Below are 18,295 nucleotides of genomic sequence, written 5' to 3'. Positions count from 1 at the left end.
CATGACTTGCTAATAGACTGGATGAAAAAAGGGAGGGAAAGAGATAAAAATAATCTTATAGATTTCTGGTTTAAGCAACTGCATAATAATGAGATGGAGGAAGGGCAGGGTTATGAGTAAAAAAAATGAATTGTTTTAGCCACGTTTAAGATGCCTCTTTAAAATATGTCAGTGGAGATAACAAGTAGGTCATTAGATATGAGTCTGGAGTTTGGAGAAGAGGTCTTTCTAGAGATATGGGTTTGGAAGTCTCTGACACATAGTATTTAAAGCTATGTGAAATTTACCAAGAATGAATTTGTGGGTAGAAAAGAGAAGGGGTCCTGCTCTGAACCAAAGGTTACAATATCTAAGATTCTGGGTCACCTTGCTTCTCTCTATCCTGTTCTTTCATTACACATTTCACATCCTGGTCTGTTTTCCTATTCAGAATCCATTTCCTACACTTTGGCTCCAGTCTGGCTCTCCACCCCTACTCACCACAGATGTGTACTGGAACAGCATTTTATGCTATTGCTGCTAATCTAAGAACCCAGATTTTAGAGTTGGACAGACTGTGTTTCACTCCCCTCTCTGGACCCTACTATCTGACTTTGGGCATTTTACTTAATTTTCTCAAGCCTCAGTTTTCTCAAGCATAAAAAGGTGATAATAAGCAACTCATAGGTTTGTTGTAAAGAAATGATTGAGATCATATATGAAGTCCCTGCCATAGTGCTGGCACAAAATTAGGGCTTAACACAAAGAACAACATTGTTATTGTTAATATTATTTTTCTATTAATCAGTGCTGTATGCTGGTCCAATCATTTTTTACCACTATGGGATACAGGAGAGGGCCAATGTAAAATGGTCCAAAGAACAAGGATGAAAGTATTAGCCAACAGCAACAGCTATATTAGTGAGATGGAGCATGGGATGAACTGCCTAGGATGAGAGACAGTGAGCTAAAGGCAGTTGAGAAGTTTGAACATCTAGAATTCAACAACAAACTCTATAGTATGACCCAAGGACTAAGGGTAATAAAGTGAAGTACCTGTAACTGTGATATCATTTTTTAGTATTTAACTCACCTAAGTTCAGCTGTGAGATCCGTTATAGTAGTGTATTTTTCCTCTAATGATAACTGAGCCTTCTGTAGAACATCTCTCAATTCCTGGAGTTGTCTTAAAGTATTCTTTAATTCTCCATGAGCATTTTGTAGTTCAGTCTCTAGTACTTCCCGTTTCTGCAAGGCTTCTGTTAGTTCAGTTTCAGTGTGGTGCTGTAACTTTTCTAACTCCTTCACTGTTAAAAGCAGAGAATAATTTTAGAATTATATATATAAACTACTTGTTATTCAGAAATTTGTAAGCAATTATAATTAAGAATATCCAATTTTATTCATCTATAAGAGGCAAAATACCACTGATTGTCCCTTCCCCGTCATCTCAAATTCTCACTTTATTCCATTTCTTTAAATATACAAATGCAGGCAGCTAAGCTGAGCTAACCTGTTGCTTACCAGCGTTTGTTTTCTTATCTAGTTCTGTCTTTGTCTGTTCTAATATCATGTCTAACTGAGAGAGATGCATTGCTTTATTTTCTCCATCTCGTTTTAGGTGCTTTATTTCTTTTTCCATTTTATACAGTTCTTCTTTGTAGTGATCCATCTCAAGTTTTACTTGCCTAATTAAAAACAAAAAATAAAATAAATAATAATTTGGAAACTTAAAAATCAACTAACTTATCTCTGACTGAACAAAGTCTGCAAGTTATATAAAGACAAATATCAGCAAAATGTCTAGTCATCGTGGGATGAATTGGGAGATTGGGATTGGGATTGACATATATATACTATATATGACATATATATACTAATATGTATAAAATGGATAATAAAAACCTGCTGTATAAAAAAAATGTCTAGTCAGAATCTTAAATCACCTATTATATTGTTAAAAATGCTCCAACTAATAGATTGTAATTCTGCACCAATTACATGCCACTAAACACAACTATATGATGTATTTACCTAGTACACTACCTGGCACACAAAAGGTGCTCAATGAATTTGTTTTCTTTCTATTTGGAGATATTTTAATATTTTTTTAAGATTTTTTTTTTTGATGTGGACCATTTTTAAAGTCTTTATTGAATTTGTTACAGTATTGCTTCTGTTTTATGTTTTGGCTTTTTGGCCGCGAGGCATGTGGGATCTTAGCTCCGTGACAAGGGATGAACCTGCACTCCCTGCACTGGAAGGCGAGGTCTTAACCACTGGACCACCAGGAAAATCCCTGAGATATTTTAATTTTAAAACAGATCCACGGAGATATATAACAGATATATTTTAACTCTAAACCCTTTTGGGAGAGAAAAACAGTTTTATAAATTATAGTTTCAGAAGTGAAAGAAGCAATAGTTGGAACAGAGAAAAACCCTGCTTCATGAAGAGAAGATCTTGGAACTAGATATATCTTTCTTATGAAGTTTATTCATCTAGTTCATAAGCTTCCTACTAGTAATTAGAACTTATTTTACCCACTGAATGTGCCTATTAGCTATAATTAAGAAGAGTTTTTGTCTAGAAGTCAAAGGGTGGGAGTAAGAAAAGAAAGAAGCAGTTATTTCAATTTTCTTAGTGAAACAAAAGCAAGATCATCAGTGAGAGCAAGGATTGGGGAGGGGTTGTTAGAGTTTTGGAAGAAAAGGCAAAGGTGTAAAAGAGTCCTCTACAAGAGTAAGTAACATTGTGATTGCCAGACAGACAGCATTAAGAAAATGCCTAAGGTTTTGAAGTTATGGGTATAAAGTAAGACTGGTCAGTGTCGTTGTATTTTTCTCCAGCCTCTGTAAAGATGCAAGCATGAATTAGTCTGAGTTGGATTTTTAGTTCTGTGTACACAAAGTAAGAGAGAGGTAAAGGAGTTGTGGGTTTATGTAAATCAGTGATTTTAATAATTAGAATTTAAGCTAGGTAAAGAGAGGAGAAAGGGCATTAGGGAATGAGACAGTGGTAGAACTGATAGATCAGAGGTCCTAGTTACATCAAAGAATTGTTGAATTGGGGATATTAAAGGGAATGAGGTAATAATATAGAGGTAGATGCATAGTATTCAGATTATGTTGAAATAACGGAGATATCAGAAACGATAAGATCTAGGATAAATCATGTGAGTGAGTGGCTGAGGATCAGCTAGATAGATGTATATTGAAATCCCCAAGAATAAAGACAGGAGTAGTGACGGAAAGAGCTATGTAAGTCAGGTGGCCTGTAGGTGTCAGCAACAACGAGGGATGATATGATCTGATGACATGAGGTTCATGGTGTATGTCATACTATTTCCCATCTCAACCCTGTGGTACAAGAACTATGGGGAAAAGTTTTTACTTTAGAGAGCTGCAGGGGAAGAAGCAATGTCCTCAGGGGACAGTCACATTTCTGTTACAGCAAGAGAAAAGAAGAGATAGAGAATATGGGGAATGTCTTTCAGGATGGACTGTAAATTCCAGAGGATAAAGTGGAAATCTTTCACAAGTTCAGATGCGGTGGGAAAAGGGAAGAAAATACATGAGGAGGTTTTTGGGACTTAGTAAGAGAGATGAGGGTAAATCTAACGCCTGGAAATCTGATGCTTCTGTGGAATCTGGCACAAGCAAAGATAAAGTTACAATGTTGATTAGTTTTTGTGGAATTAAGGTACACACTGGTGGTGAGGCTGTGTTAGTGGATAGACAAATATCAATGGCAGAAAGAAGGTCTGAAGAACTGTGGTCTTAGTCTTAAACATAGGATATCTTCTTGACCCCACTGAGAGAGTTGAGGATATCTGGGTAAGCAAGTTGCTACTCAAAGCACAAAGGCCCTACCTTTATTCCTGTCAGAGGGGGAGAGGGAGTCTGAGGATGTTGTGGTTTAAGTTCAAATGCATAAGTTAACTCTTATTCCTGTTGGTAGAATGGTGGGCTAATTAAGAGTTTATTATTAATTATGTCAACTCTTGTCGACAAAGTATAAGAGGTCTGGGGAAGCTAGGTATAACTTTCAGCTCATAATTCCCTTTCTTGACCAAATAACTATTGATTTCTTAGCACAGCCCAGCCACATTAAATCAGGATCTTTAGAGGTAGGGCCTAGGCATCAGTACTTTTTAAAGCTCCTTGGGTGATTTTAAAGTTCAGTCAATGTTGAGATCACTGTTTTCTTCTATTAATTTACTCCCTCCCATAAACAATTAGAATCCATGAAAAATTCCTCTATATGAGTACATCTTTGCCTGACACTTTCACAATTCAATTTAATAAAACAGCTGCTGAGTGCCTATGAGGTACAAGGAACTATGCTGATTGTTGTGGGAGGACCCTTAAATTAAACCATATATTATCTTGGCCTTAAGGAACTACAATATAGTAGGAGAGAAAAGGATATTAACTTATAATAAATACTAAAAGGCATGAGGGATATGAGGGAGGTGCAAACAATGCTACAGGAACACACACCGTAGAGAAATTAATTCCTCAAGCAAACACTTCACTGAACATTATCTGATAGTGAAACTCAAATATGACTGATGTTAAAGCAGGAAGACAAATATAAACTAACATATTCATTTTACCTGGCAGTACCAGTGAGTTCAATAACTTTTTGCTTTTTTAAATCTGCTTCATATGTGGCTGCTTCACATTCTTCCTCCATTTTTCTCAACTTTTCAGCTGAACTTTCCCTTTGTTTCTGAAGCTCTTGTTCAAGTTTTGATACCTTGTAAAGCAATTTTCAGTTAAGTATTTAAAATTCAAACACAGTTCAACATTTTTCAGAAGAAAAATATTTATATAAATTTGTAGCCTAGCCTATCAGTTTCAAGATGTTATTACAAAAATCAAAGTATAGACCGAGAAACAACGTTTTGAAAATATGAAAGCAAAACAATTTTTAATAAGAAAGATATTTCATTCACACACATATTTATAGAAGTGACCACATCATAACACTAAAATAGGACTTAAAAGAATTGTACAGAATAATGGTAAATGTTGCTCTTTTCATCATCCTCATCTGAAATGCTCTTTCTTCTCTTGTCAAACTATGTTTCTTTCCTTCTTCACAAATTGGCTCATACCAATTCCTAGAATTCCCATCTGCCCTCAAAACGTTACAACTTGCATTTGCTCCTATTCATTCCTCCTTCTGTTTTACTACATTGCAGGAGGTATTCTTCCTCCTATATAAGTCAAACTGCTTCATAGGCATTCTGGATTCAACTCCAATCCACTTTTTAAGGAACCTCACACTACTATCTCTACTCTCTGCTATATCTTCAATCTCTCTTTCTTCTGGCTTCTTTATATTAGCATTTAAACATGTTCAAGACCTTCCTATCATAAAAAACTTTCCTCCACACCTCTACCTCCTTCCGACTACCACCATTTCTTTCCTCCTCTTTATAGCCCAACTTCTCAGATTTTTTCTATGCTTGTTGTATCATTTTTCTCACTTTCTCATTCATTCCTCAACCCATAGCAATCTAGACACTGTACAGAAACTACACTGTGTCACCAATGGCTTCCATGCAGCTAATTCCAATGGATATTTCTCAACTCTCAATTTACTTGACACTGATTGTAGCAGCCCATGACACCAATTATCATCCCTTAAGTCATGAAATACTTACTTTGGCTTCCAGGTACTGTATCCTTCAGAGCTCTGTCAAAGTCAGGCATCTCACCCCTCATTCTATGTTCTCTCCCTAGTTAACCTCAGCCACTTCTTTTTTTTTTTTTTTTCAATTTTTTTTTTTGGCTGCATTGGGTCTTCGTTGCTGCACGCAGGCTTTCTCTAATGGCAGCGAGCGGGGGGCTACTCTTCGTTGTGGTGCACGGGCTTCTCATTGCAGTGGCTTCTCTTGTTGTGGAGCACGGGCTCTAGGCGTGCAGGCTTCAGTAGTTGCAGCATGTGGGCTCAGTAGTTGCAGCAGTGGGCCCTAGAGCACGCGAGCTTCAGTAGTTGCGGCACGTGGGCTCCTTGTTGCGGCGCGCAGGCTCTAGGGCACGTAGGCATCAGCAGTTGTGGCTTGTGGGCTCTAGAGCACAGGATTGGTAGTTGTGGCGCACGGACTTAGTTGCTCTGTGGAATGTGGGATCTTCTCATACCAGGGATCGAAGCCATGTCCCCTGCATTGGCAGGTGGATTCTTAACCACTGTACCACCAGGGAAGTCCCACTTCATATTTTCAATGAACATTTACATGACTGTGATCTCAAAGTTAATATCTGGCTAATGACTTTGATATCCTCCCTGCTCTTCTAAAACCTCTCATTGAAGAACTAAGTACAGATTATAAGTCATTAATATCCACACCTCCAACTTAAGTTCCAAATATAAAATTAAAATACTACCCAGGTAAAAAGGGAAGGGAACTATGGAAAATCTACCCATTCTGTGTTTGATTAAATGGCACACTCATAAGCAGAAAGAATCTAAAGATAACAATCTGAATAAATCCAACACGGAACCTGTGCATAGTGGAACACGAATAAAAAGTAGAAAAAATATATGCTGGAAAATTTATTCCAAATACTGAAGGAATTTTTAGATATAAACTTTTTAGACCCTCAAATAAATTAAACAAGACATAAAAATCTCTCAAAACAAAGATCATGAAGAAATAAAATAACCAAATGAAAAATACAAAGGAATTGATAGACTTAAGGAAAAAATACTCAGAAGAAAACCGTAAGACCGTTATAGAAATGAAAACAATTTCAGAAAGAACAAGAATTATAATCAATCTTACAAAAACTGGAGTCAATGACAAGGGATTTAGAAAGTGGGAATCAAATAACAGATGAGATGAAGAAATGCCTCAGGATGAAGCTGTACAACAGGCATAGCAAACAGTAGGTCTAGACTTGAACAAAAGGGATAGAGAGCCACAGGACAGATGTCTCTAAAAAAGAAAATACAGAATACCTGCCTGATATATTTGAATGTGCAGAGAAGAGATTCTTTAGTTCCACTGGAGAGGCTGAGGATGAAGTTAGAATACACAGATTAAGAAGTCATACAAATGACAAAAAGGTGAGGTGTAGTGAGGTTACTGGGAACTATCATTTTCTAATTTATACTTTTCTGTAAAGTGTGATGAGAGGAAAACAAAACAAAAAATGTAAAATATCTGTCAGAATAATTCAGATGAATTTGGTAATGAATGAAAGAGAAAAGATTCGATTCTAGAATAAAATTTCCTAGGATTCTTTCTTTGGAGTAATAACTTATTTTTTAAAATGAGTAGTTTCCTTTGGGATTTTTCTTTTAGTGCATTGCTTGGCATTTCTTTAGGGATTATCACACATCTCCTGATCCAAAATGAAGAAATTGAAAGCTATAATGATTCAGATAGGTATTATATTCCGGTCCAAAAAGGAAAAACTGAATAAAGAAGACTAAATTATAACTAAGTTGGATGGAGTGGCAAAAATGTGCCCACGGTATTACACGATCACATTACATTGGAATAAAACTTTATACATTTTACAATGTTGATTTAGAATATTTCTTATAATATGGTATCTTTGAGGTTAAACAGCAATTTACATAACTAGCAAAAAAATCTATTATCAATTTAAAAAAATTTCTATTTCATAAAACCATTTTGACCAGTAATTAATATATACCTGTTTTTCAAGTTTAGTTTGAATGTCTTCTAGCTCTCCATTTCTAAATGTCTCTTGTTGTAACATTTGCTGCTGTTGTTGAAGAGTATGCTGCAGAATAACATTTTGCTCAGTAGTCTCTTGAAGACTGTGATTTTTAATCTTCAGCTCTTTCTGTAAACAATATACCTAACAAATATACACATTTCTCATTATAATGACATATTTCAAATAAAAAGCAATAAAATGTCAATGTTGTCTACCTTATTAATTACCCTCACTTGTCATATGGGACAATTGTATTCACAGCTATAATTTATTATGTGGAAGGGCAGGGCTCATTTTTCTGATGGGGAGGTATGTTAGAAGGGCCTGTTAATAGGGTTGGTTCTTGGCTGATGTCTGGGAATGTGGCTTTTGAAATATTCCTTAAGTGATGAGACTGTTTTCCCTGGCTAGGGCGCCAAATCATGCTTTCCTTCTAGGAGTTTGGAATTCTGATACTTATGGCTGTTCTTATGTGACCAGCCCCCAATAAAAAACCTTGAACTTTGAGTCATAAGCAGGCTTCCCTGGGCAGAAGTACTGCATAAATGTTGCCGCATTTCACTGCTACAGAAAGGAGCTTATTCTGCGTGACTTCTCCCAGAACAAGGGAGAAAACATAGGAAGCCATGGATTTCTTCACACTCCATTTGATATATCTTTTTCTCTTATTGATAATAAACCATAACCATGAAAACACTGTATAAATGTTAGGTGCTATTTAGTACATTACTGTTGCTATCATTGCCATTGTTTGTAAAATAATATCCCAGCAAGCACTCTTGAATATTCACGCTCCAAAAAACATACACGAAAACAATACCAACTAAGAAATTGCACTTATTCACTCCAAACATTTAGGACTTGAATATGCTGATCCCCCAAATTGATTTAAATGAAACCTTTAGAGTTATCTGGGAGAACCTATTAAGAAGGGAAAAAAATGCCCTTTGTCCAAGAAATCCAAATCCTAAAAAGTGCCAAAAGAAATCATTTTAAAATTCTATAAATAATACAGCATAATTTCATATATATTTCATAATATTTGTTACCTGTTCCTAAAGTAAGGGGAAGGTTTACTAAATGATGATATATAAATCTGATTTTAAAAGATGCAACCATTTAGGGCTTCCCTGGTGGCGCAGTGATTGAGGGTCCGCCTGCCAATGTGGGGGACGCGGGTTCGTGCCCCGGTCCGGGAGGATCCCACATGCTGTGGAGCAGCTTGGCCCGTGAGCCATGGCCACTAAGCCTGCACGTCCGGAGCCTGTGCTCCGCAATGGGAGAGGCCACAACAGTCAGAGGCCCGCGTACCGCAAAAAAAAAAAAAGATGCAACCATTTAAAATCACAGTTGAGGGAGTTCACTGGTGGCCTAGTGGCCCAGGTTCAATCCCTGGCTGGGGAACTGAGATCCTGCAAGCCACATGGCATGGCCAAAAAAAAAAAAAAAAAAAAATCATAATTTAAAGGACAGTGGCAAATAAATTTTACAAAATAAAGTGAAAAAAAAATCCCACATTTCATTAATATGAAAAACACTCAGGCAAATAGAAAAGTGAAAAGTATTAGAGAGTATTAGTATTAGAGAGTGGATTGTAAGTAAATCTTCTTCAAAAGATTTCTTATTGTTGCTTATGTAATAACTTTTTAAAATGAAGGAAAATAAACCCATCCCTTTAAAGCAAACAATCTTTCTAATAAATATCAATCCAGAAGAAAGTAATTTTAAACTCCTAAGACAGTGAAGAAGAATCCTGACTTGGTTTTTTCTAATTATACAGCAGTGGAATATTCAGCAGCATCATGAAAGGCTTAGGGGCCAAATAGCCTTTGCTTATGATAAGAAGCCCTTAAATTTCAAACTTCTTCATTATATGATGACACTGTAAACTTAGAGAACCTTACATATAACAGGCAACTATCCAATTTCTAATATTATTATAATTCTTTTTAATGCTAATCTATTTTACTTAATGTTGTCTGTATGAAAATAATTTATTTAGTGTAAATAGGTATCAGTGACACCTGTTTTGTTTTTCCTGCTAGCTCCTGAGAAAACTACAGATCACACCTCTGCTGTAGTTTATTTTATATAGAACGGACTTGCCTATAAGTTTATATACTATTCTTTGTTTACTGGAACATGCTGTCTTATACTTACTTTCCTAATCAAAAAAAAAAATGGACAAAGTATTAAAATAAGACAAACTATTAGAAAAAAGGTAAGGCCTAACCAAAACACTAAGAAAGTCATACCACATAAGAACAATTAAAAAATTTATTTTAGTAATCTAGCCACTAGCAAAATAATTTCTGTTAAAAATACTGAAGTATCTAACATATTAGTTGTATCACAAATATTAATTCACAAAAATTAACCTACATCTATCTAATTTATACTGGCATTTCACTCTACTACCCTTTAACTTCCACTTGAGTTTAAAAGTAAATATAAGACAAATAGTTTTGACATTATATTCTCTACTAAGTTATTATCATATTCAGAGAATAAACTTTTCCTAAAGAATTCATTATTTTATAATTAAAGTCAAGAAGAAAGTAGAATTTACATTATAATATCTACTTTACAATTAGCTTTATCTAATATTAATGTATATCCAAAAACGCTCTCATGATTATTACTAAAAAATAAAATATAACCCAGAAAAGTTACTGACACAATGCCAACTTTGCAAAATTTAAGTCCATCAATTTGAATAAAGGCATTTATCAATAAAATGACTGATCGTGTTGAATAAATGCTTTACGCAGAAAATGTTTTGGCTTATTCACATCTATTTTGTGTTTATTTTCTTCTATCATGTTGACAATGTAATTCTGCATGAACACATACATTATCACTTTTTAAAGCATTTTAATACAAATTAAAATATTTTCAAAATAATTCAGGACCCCCAAGTCACTATTATTTTCATCATAAATTTATTTATTTCAACATATGGAAAAGAATATTTGCCTGAGGCAAAAACTCAGGGGCATATTTATTAGCTTTGTGTGGTGGATTATCAACATGTAGTTCTTTCAGCTGGCTTTCTATCTGTATGCTCTGGGGCCATTTAATTATTCAGCTAGTATGTGATTCGGGACTGCCTACTGATTTGGTAAAATATCTTTATAACATCATGTATTACTAACAGAATGGATGCACTATGAATTAAATCACATTTTCTAAAACCTAGCTACATATGATGAAAATCTCGTAACTCTGCTGTTATATTAATTCTATTAACCAGCGTTAGAAAGAGTTTTCTCTGTAAGATATTATAATTTGCTCTAAGACAAATAAGCCAAAACTAAATAAGTGTATGGATTGGTACCTAAAAAAAAAAAAGGTAAAGAGTAATTGGATTTTTCTCCATGTTTCTTATCAACACACACGAAGAAGTGAAAGATGATCTTTTAAGTAAGTAAGCCAATGCACATGCAGTTGAGCTAATAATTCATCAGCAATAAAAGGGCTGCAAATCTTTCTAATTTACTTACTTACTTTTTCTCTAGTATTGTTGTACAAACATGACTACCATTTCTGATTTCTAATTCAGTTCCAGCCTAGGTTTATACTTCCTGCTATTCTGAAAAAAGTTCTAAGTTCATTTTGGGTAAATGCCTCTTATCCACCCAAGTCTCTGATGCTATTTCTAAGAATACAAATTCTAAAACTCAACAAACTCTCTGATTACAAACACTGCCTGTCTCCAGATTCCATCTCTGCCAAGTCCATTTATGCTGGAGTGCAGTGAGGGCTATAGAATTTAAATGCCTAAATAGGGACTTTCCTGGCAGTCCAGTGGTTAAGACTCTGAGCTCCCACTGCAGGCGGCATCGGTTTGATCCCTGGCCAGGGAATTAAGATCCCGCATGCTGCAGGGTGCAGCCAAAAAATAAGTAAATAAAAATTTAAAAATGCCTAAATAATGGTTTAAAGAAGATCCCGCTGGAAAAAAAAATCACACTCCTATTCTAAAAAGTATAAGTATCTATAGTTTAGGTGGTTTAATTTCCATATATTGGAATACAGAAATAAATGCCCACCTGTGAAAGATGCTATAAAAACCTTCATGAGGGGAAGTAGAAGGAAGAAGACAGGTCCATATAAAATACAAAGTTTTTGTTTTAACCTCTGAAGTTATATAATTATGTGATGCTTTTTTTTTTTTTTTTTTTTTGCGGTACGCGGGCCTCTCACCGTTGTGGCCTCTCCCGTTGCGGAGCACAGGCTGCGGACGCGCAGGCTCAGCAGCCATGGCTCACGGGCCTGGCCGCTCCGCGGCATGTGGGATCGTCCCGGACCAGGGCATGAACCCATGTCCCCTGCATCGGCAGGCGGACTCTCAACCACTGCGCCACCAGGGAAGCCCTGTGGTGCATCTGTGATGAAGATTTGTTGACTATTTTTCTTTTTTAAAGAAAGGTTTTTGTTTTTTTTTTTAATTTTATTTATTTTTTATCTTTGGCTGTGTTGGGTCTTTGTTGCTGTGCCCAGGCTTTCTCTAGTTCCAGTGAGCGAGGGCTACTCTTCGTTGCGGTGCACAAGCTTCTCATTGTGCTGGCTTCTCTTGTTGCGGAGCACAGGCTCTAGGTGTGTGGGCTTCAGTAGTTGTCAAACACAGGCTCAGTAGTTGTGGTTCGCAGGCTCTAGAGCACAGGCTCAGTAGTTGTGGCGCACGGGCTTAGTTGCTCTGTGGCATGTGGGATCTTCCTGGACTAGGGCTCGAACCCGTGTCCCCTGCATTGGCAGGTGGATTCTTAACCACTGTGCCACCAGGGAAGTCCGATTTGTTGATTATTTCTAAACATGAAGGTTTAAATATATATATTATAAATTCTAACAAAGAAATAAAGGAATTCTTCATTAAGATTATTCCTTTCAGCAAATATTTAGTGACTACCTATTATGTTGAAAGCAAAGTGGTTGACAATGAGTATACAGAGATGAATAAGATAAGTCAAGAAAAGTCTTCTATCTAGTATCTGAGAAACTCTTCTCAATAAAGAAAGTTGAATTTATAAACCTAATTCTCAATCCTTCAAATAGAGGAAGAAAAAACAAAATGGAAAAATTTTGAAGAATTTTATACCTCTAAATCTAAAACAATATTCTAAGTGTTAATCATTTTATATTAGAATTACTGTGATCAACAATAATCTCCTGATTCCCTAAAAATAGGTAATAGAATTAGAATTTTAAGGTGTCATATTTTGTGTTTTATATGTCATATGATGTTTGTTTCTTAAAGAATATAAAATTGGGGACTTCCATGGTGGCATAGTGGTTGGGAATCCGCCTGTGAATTCAGGGGACATGGGTTCGATCCCTGGTCTGGGAAGATCCCACATGCCGCAGAGCAGCTAAGCCCGTGCACAACTACTGAGCCTGCACTCTGGAGCCCGTGCACCACATCTACTGAGCCCGCATGCCACAACTGCTGAAGCCTGCGCGCCTAGAGCCCATGCTCTGCAACAAGAGAAGCCACTGCAATGAGAAGCCCGCGCACTGCAATGAAGAGAAGCCCCCACTCTCCTCAACTAGAGAAAGTCCATAAGAAGCAACGAAGAGTAGCCCCCACTCTCCTCAACTAAAGTCCATAAGCAGCAACGAAGACCCAACACAGCCATAAATAAATAAATAAATTTATTTTTTTAAAAAAGAATATAAAATTGGAGTTTGCGTTTTACTGGAAAATTTTTTTTACATCAGCTATATAAAAATGTACTTTTAAAGTATCTTGAAAATAAACAATATCTCAAAAAGAAATCACTTGAAAAATATGCTATATTTAAAGGAAATGTTAATTTACTTCTTCAGATTTCTTCTTTAGCTGTTTTTCAAACTTTTCTTTATTTCCTTCCAATTGGTTCAAATGCAAAGCAAGTTCTTCCTTACAAATTTCCAATGCTGAATCTAGTTGTCTGACCTAAGCAGAAAAAAAGCAAAAAAGGAAAATCAACCAGTACTAATGGGTGCTTATTATATGCTCAATATTTTACAGCGTTATCTCCTAATGTTACCTCACTGCTTCAACCAGTGAATATACAGTCCAACTTAGGATATAAAATGCTATTAAAGAAGAGATTTATTTAGAAAACGAATTATTACTGCAAACTAGGAAACCAAAGAGGAAACCAGTGCCTGGAGTCCTGAAGAATAAATGGACATGAACAAGTGAAGAAGGGCATTCTAGGAAGAGGGGGAGTACATTCAGAGACAAGGCACTGTGAAAAGGAATGGTAAGAAGTTGGCAGGAGCTTAGGGTACCAAAACCATGAATTTGTAAGAGATGGGTACTGGAAGGGTGGGATTAGCAAGATAGACTGGGGCCAATTGTCAAGGACCTGCAGGCCAGACACCCTGAAACATTTACCTAAAAAGGTAAGCAGTATTTAAACCTATTCCTTAAGTTCCCTTGATCAAGGAAAATAATAAAGTGAGTACAAACTGGAGTATTGTGTTAAAAATGCTATAGTGCGAATATTCTGAATATGCTGAAGTCACTAAGAAAATGAAATGTTTTTGTTGGGCTAATGAAAAACAAACTTCGGTAAGACGGAGGAAGGCTGCTTTTGCTCTGAATCAGTGAAAACATTTCAGAAAGGCAGCAATGTAACTTGGTTCAAGTGTTCATAAAGCTGCAAATGCTTCACGCTACCTCAACATTAAAGAGCGAATGAGCAAAGAGCAACTCAAATTCAGTAAAATTTTTCAGAAATTTGCACACATGCTCCACATCCCATCTGTTAGATAAGATTCATTCTTGTCTTGTTCCTTTCTTTTCCTTATTGTATTTCTGAGCTTCTCGGGAGTATTTTTTTCTTTCCTCAACGGTTAATAGCATTCTAGTAAGTAGTCATGAAAGTGTGAAAGAAATTTCAACAAGATAAGGAGAAAAAGAAAAATGTTCCCTCTTCCAGATACTATTCTACATCATGAAATTATCTTTACAACTCTTATTTCTAAAAAGAGACACAACTGAAAGACAGTTTTCAAAGCCTGTCCCTATAGCCTGTGAATATAACCATTAACAGTTAAAAAGCTTATCATTTTGATTAATTATCTTTGTTAATAAACTGTTGCCCTAATAATAATTTTTAAAGTCTTTTATGAGAGGTATAAATATTTACAGGTTTTCTCTATTAAGCATGAGAATAAGCATTGGTACTTGTATCATCTTCCACACACAGAAAAAAAAAACTATGACCGTCAGAACATCACATGTGATAAAAAATTAACAACGTAAAAACTCAATCAGGGCAAGATTCATCACTAGATGTTAAAACCATTGGTCATTAGTTTGTTGAGGGACAGGACTTTGAACATGGCCTCAAAGAATCACCCTATGTATTGCTTATTAATTATAAAGGAAAAATTATGCCTTAAAATAGTGAGATCTGGCAGTAACCACCTTAAATAATAGGTGTCAAGATTGGCAAAGCCAATAATGGGGTGATGTGAAATTATGTGCCTCCTGATGTGAAGCAGTGGGAAGGACACTGTATAACCCACAGTATAATCCACAATTGTGGTGTGTGTGGTATTATGGTTGACCTAGACTTTTCCAAAGATTCAGTGTCGTGAAGAATAGGAGACAGTGAGTTTAGGGGAATCTAAAAAGCCAAAAGCAAAACATGAATTATGACTGCATTCTAAATTGGGGGAAAGAAAAGGAACAAGCTAAAGTAGTGTTTCTCACAATTTAATGTTCACACAAATCACCTGGACACCTTAATTCAGAACCAGAGCCAGGTCTAGGGTGAGACAAAGGAGGTTCTAGGGCTCAAAGTTTAAGGAGGTACTCACTCAGGATCATGCAAATGCCTACCCTTCACTTGTACAACCCGGAGAATAAATGTCTCCTTAAATTGTATGCCAGAGGCACTCCCTTGCTTCACTTTAGTCCCAGCTCTCTTCAGTAGATCAGATATTCTGCAAGTCAAACAAGTTCCCGGATGATAGTGATGCTGCTAGACCATGCTTTGAGTAGCAAGATTATTAAGAACATTTTTAAATAATTGGGAAATTTTCAGTATGGACAGTATGTTGAATGAATAGTGTTACTGAATTAATGTTGACTTTCTGTGGTGTATAGAGATGGTGTAATCAGGTAGGAGAAAGTTTCTATACATATGAGACCCAAGTTTAAGTATTAAGGGTGTAAAGTATCATGACATCTGCAGCCTTCTCACAGGTGGACTAGCAAAAAGGAAATGTGTGAGTGGCGGTGGGACTGGGTGGGTGCATGTGCAAGAAGGCATGTGCATGTGTGTGCAGAGAGATGAAGTGAGTATGGTTAGAGTTTAAAAGACAGTAAATCTAAATGAAAGGACACAGCTGTTCTCTGTACTAGTCTTTCATTTTGTAGGTTTGAAACTTTTCATAATAAAACTTAATTAAAAATAAATTAATTAAAACTAATAAGTAATAAAAACCAAAACATCTACTACTCTGTTGGATTTCTCATTTGAACAAAGAGCTTGAGACTCTAAATCTCATACAAATAAACATCATTCACTGTGTACAAACCACTCATAAATATACATGTATATATATGTACATGACTGAATAGAATCAAGACAAAGACACTGCTCTGCTAAACCAAAGAACCTCCTCGGGGGCATATTCTGGAGGCAACCACATAGGGGCTCTACGCTACCTACTTTCAACAGAAGCACCTAAGCTAGTCTTTGTTTATTTTTTTTTTATACTTATAACTTTAACTTCCTTTGGGGAAATAAAACACACACACAAATCTAGAGTGGAAAATAAAACCAAAGCAAAACAAATAAAATAAACAAATGAAATCGCTAATAAGTACCTTCTCAATTTTCTATTTAATAGCAGCTAACATAATTGCTTTAATTTATTGGTTTTTTGGTTACCAGTTCATAAACTTCCCATCAGTCTTCCAGCTATCATTATCATACTTCTATAAGTGATATAAGTTTAAACTTATAGATCCTTATAACTCTCCTGCAGATAGAAAATTTCAAAATTTTTATGCAAAGAACAAACTGAGGCATGCAGAAGGACATGGCCAAAAGTCAAGAAAGAAGGTGGTAATGACATAATCAAGAAAAGAGGAATATACTTCAAACTTCTATTTGATATGTTAGAATCATTTAGGGAATTCCCTGGCAGTCAACTGGTTAGGACTTGGTGCTTTTGCTGCTGAGGGCCCAGGTTCCACCCCTGGCAGGGAACTAAGATCCCACAGACCGCACAGTGCATCTCAAAGAAAAAGAAAAAAAAAAAAAAAAAAAAGAAAAAGAAAGAAAGAAAAGAATCATTTAATATAGCTTCAATGTACCAAAGGAATAAAACCTAACATCATAATTCATTCTTTAGCTGATTTCCTTCCTGTCTCATATCTGATTATTAACAAATGAAAATAACTTACCAGATGACTGGCTAGATGTGTTAGGTAATTTAATGAAAAACAGGAGTTAAGTGGCAAGATGGATTTTTTTAAATGAAATTATATCATGCCTACAACCTTTGTACAATAATGATTTTTTAAATATTAATGATCTTAGAGGTTATTTTTACATGAGGAAATGAACTGACATGGCATTAAATGTTAAAAGTTTTGGAGAATACTATAGGAAAGTTATGGATAAACATATAATTGGGTTTACAAGGGTATACATGGTCACAAAATGGATGAAAAACAGAGTACTAGGCAAAAAGTAAGTAACATTGGATTTTCTAAATATCCTTTATATTTAATCCATATATAACAGAATGAAGGTCACAGCATATTTGAAGCTATTTTTAGCACTAAAAATGCAAAGAAGAAAACACTGAATATATGGTAATTACTTAGCAAACTCTGAGTAACTTAGTATGTGTTAAGTATTTTATGTACCTCATTTCATTTAATCCTCAAACCCACTCTTTTCTAGGGCATTGTGATCCCTATTTTACTGATGAAGAAATTAACGTTCAGAGTTTAAATAACCTAGCCAAGGTTACAGTCAGTTAATAAGTACACTGAAGCCAGAACTAAAACCTAAGTCAATTTAGCTTCAAAGCCCATACTTTTAACCATAAGGTTATCCTAGCCACAAAACTGTATTTTACCCCAAAATTCTGGATTTATTCCCTATTTAATCATATAGCAGAACTAGTAAAAAGAAGCAAAACTGTATTGTTTGTAGTTTCACCTCTCTTCACTTGCTTTGTTAATTTTTTTACTGGTAATGTTAGTAAGTAGCTACAGTTTAAAAAACACATTTTTTGTTAAAAAATCTTTCTTAAGGTATTATAAAAAGAAAAGAAGTTAGATAATCTACAGACTAGATTATCAACTATCAAATAATTAAGATCATAACTCACAATGAAAAATATACTACTTAAAGAAACTAAGTTCATTGACTTAGGTAAAATTTTTACCACTTTATTTTTATGTAAACTTTTTTTTAAAATTTATAGAGAAAACTAAAAAGCCACAGGAATGTCTCCATTAAGAAAAAAAAGAAAAAGAAAAAATTTTAAAGTATTAGCATACTAGCCTTGATTGTTTCTTCAGATACTTGGTTCTGCAATGTTTTCAAAGCTTCATCTTTCTTCATATTTTCCTTTTCCATTTCCTGAAAACA

General features: G+C 35.4%; 1 protein-coding gene across 1 annotated transcript; it reads right to left on the bottom strand.

Moving 5' to 3' along the window:
* Positions 1-1,078: 1,078 nt before the first annotated feature.
* On the bottom strand, positions 1,079-18,283 carry LOC136132160 (coiled-coil domain-containing protein 18-like). Its single transcript, XM_065889081.1, is given in 7 exon segments — positions 1,079-1,204; positions 1,207-1,286; positions 1,504-1,667; positions 4,598-4,740; positions 7,656-7,823; positions 13,501-13,617; positions 18,209-18,283. Coding segments are annotated over 7 exon segments (873 nt in total).
* Positions 18,284-18,295: the final 12 nt, after the last annotated feature.

Source organism: Phocoena phocoena, chromosome 1, assembly GCF_963924675.1.
Source record: "Phocoena phocoena chromosome 1, mPhoPho1.1, whole genome shotgun sequence".
NCBI lineage: Eukaryota > Metazoa > Chordata > Mammalia > Artiodactyla > Phocoenidae > Phocoena > Phocoena phocoena.
The sequence above is the reverse complement of the archived record's forward strand: the minus strand, read 5'-3'. Positions and strand labels throughout refer to the sequence as shown.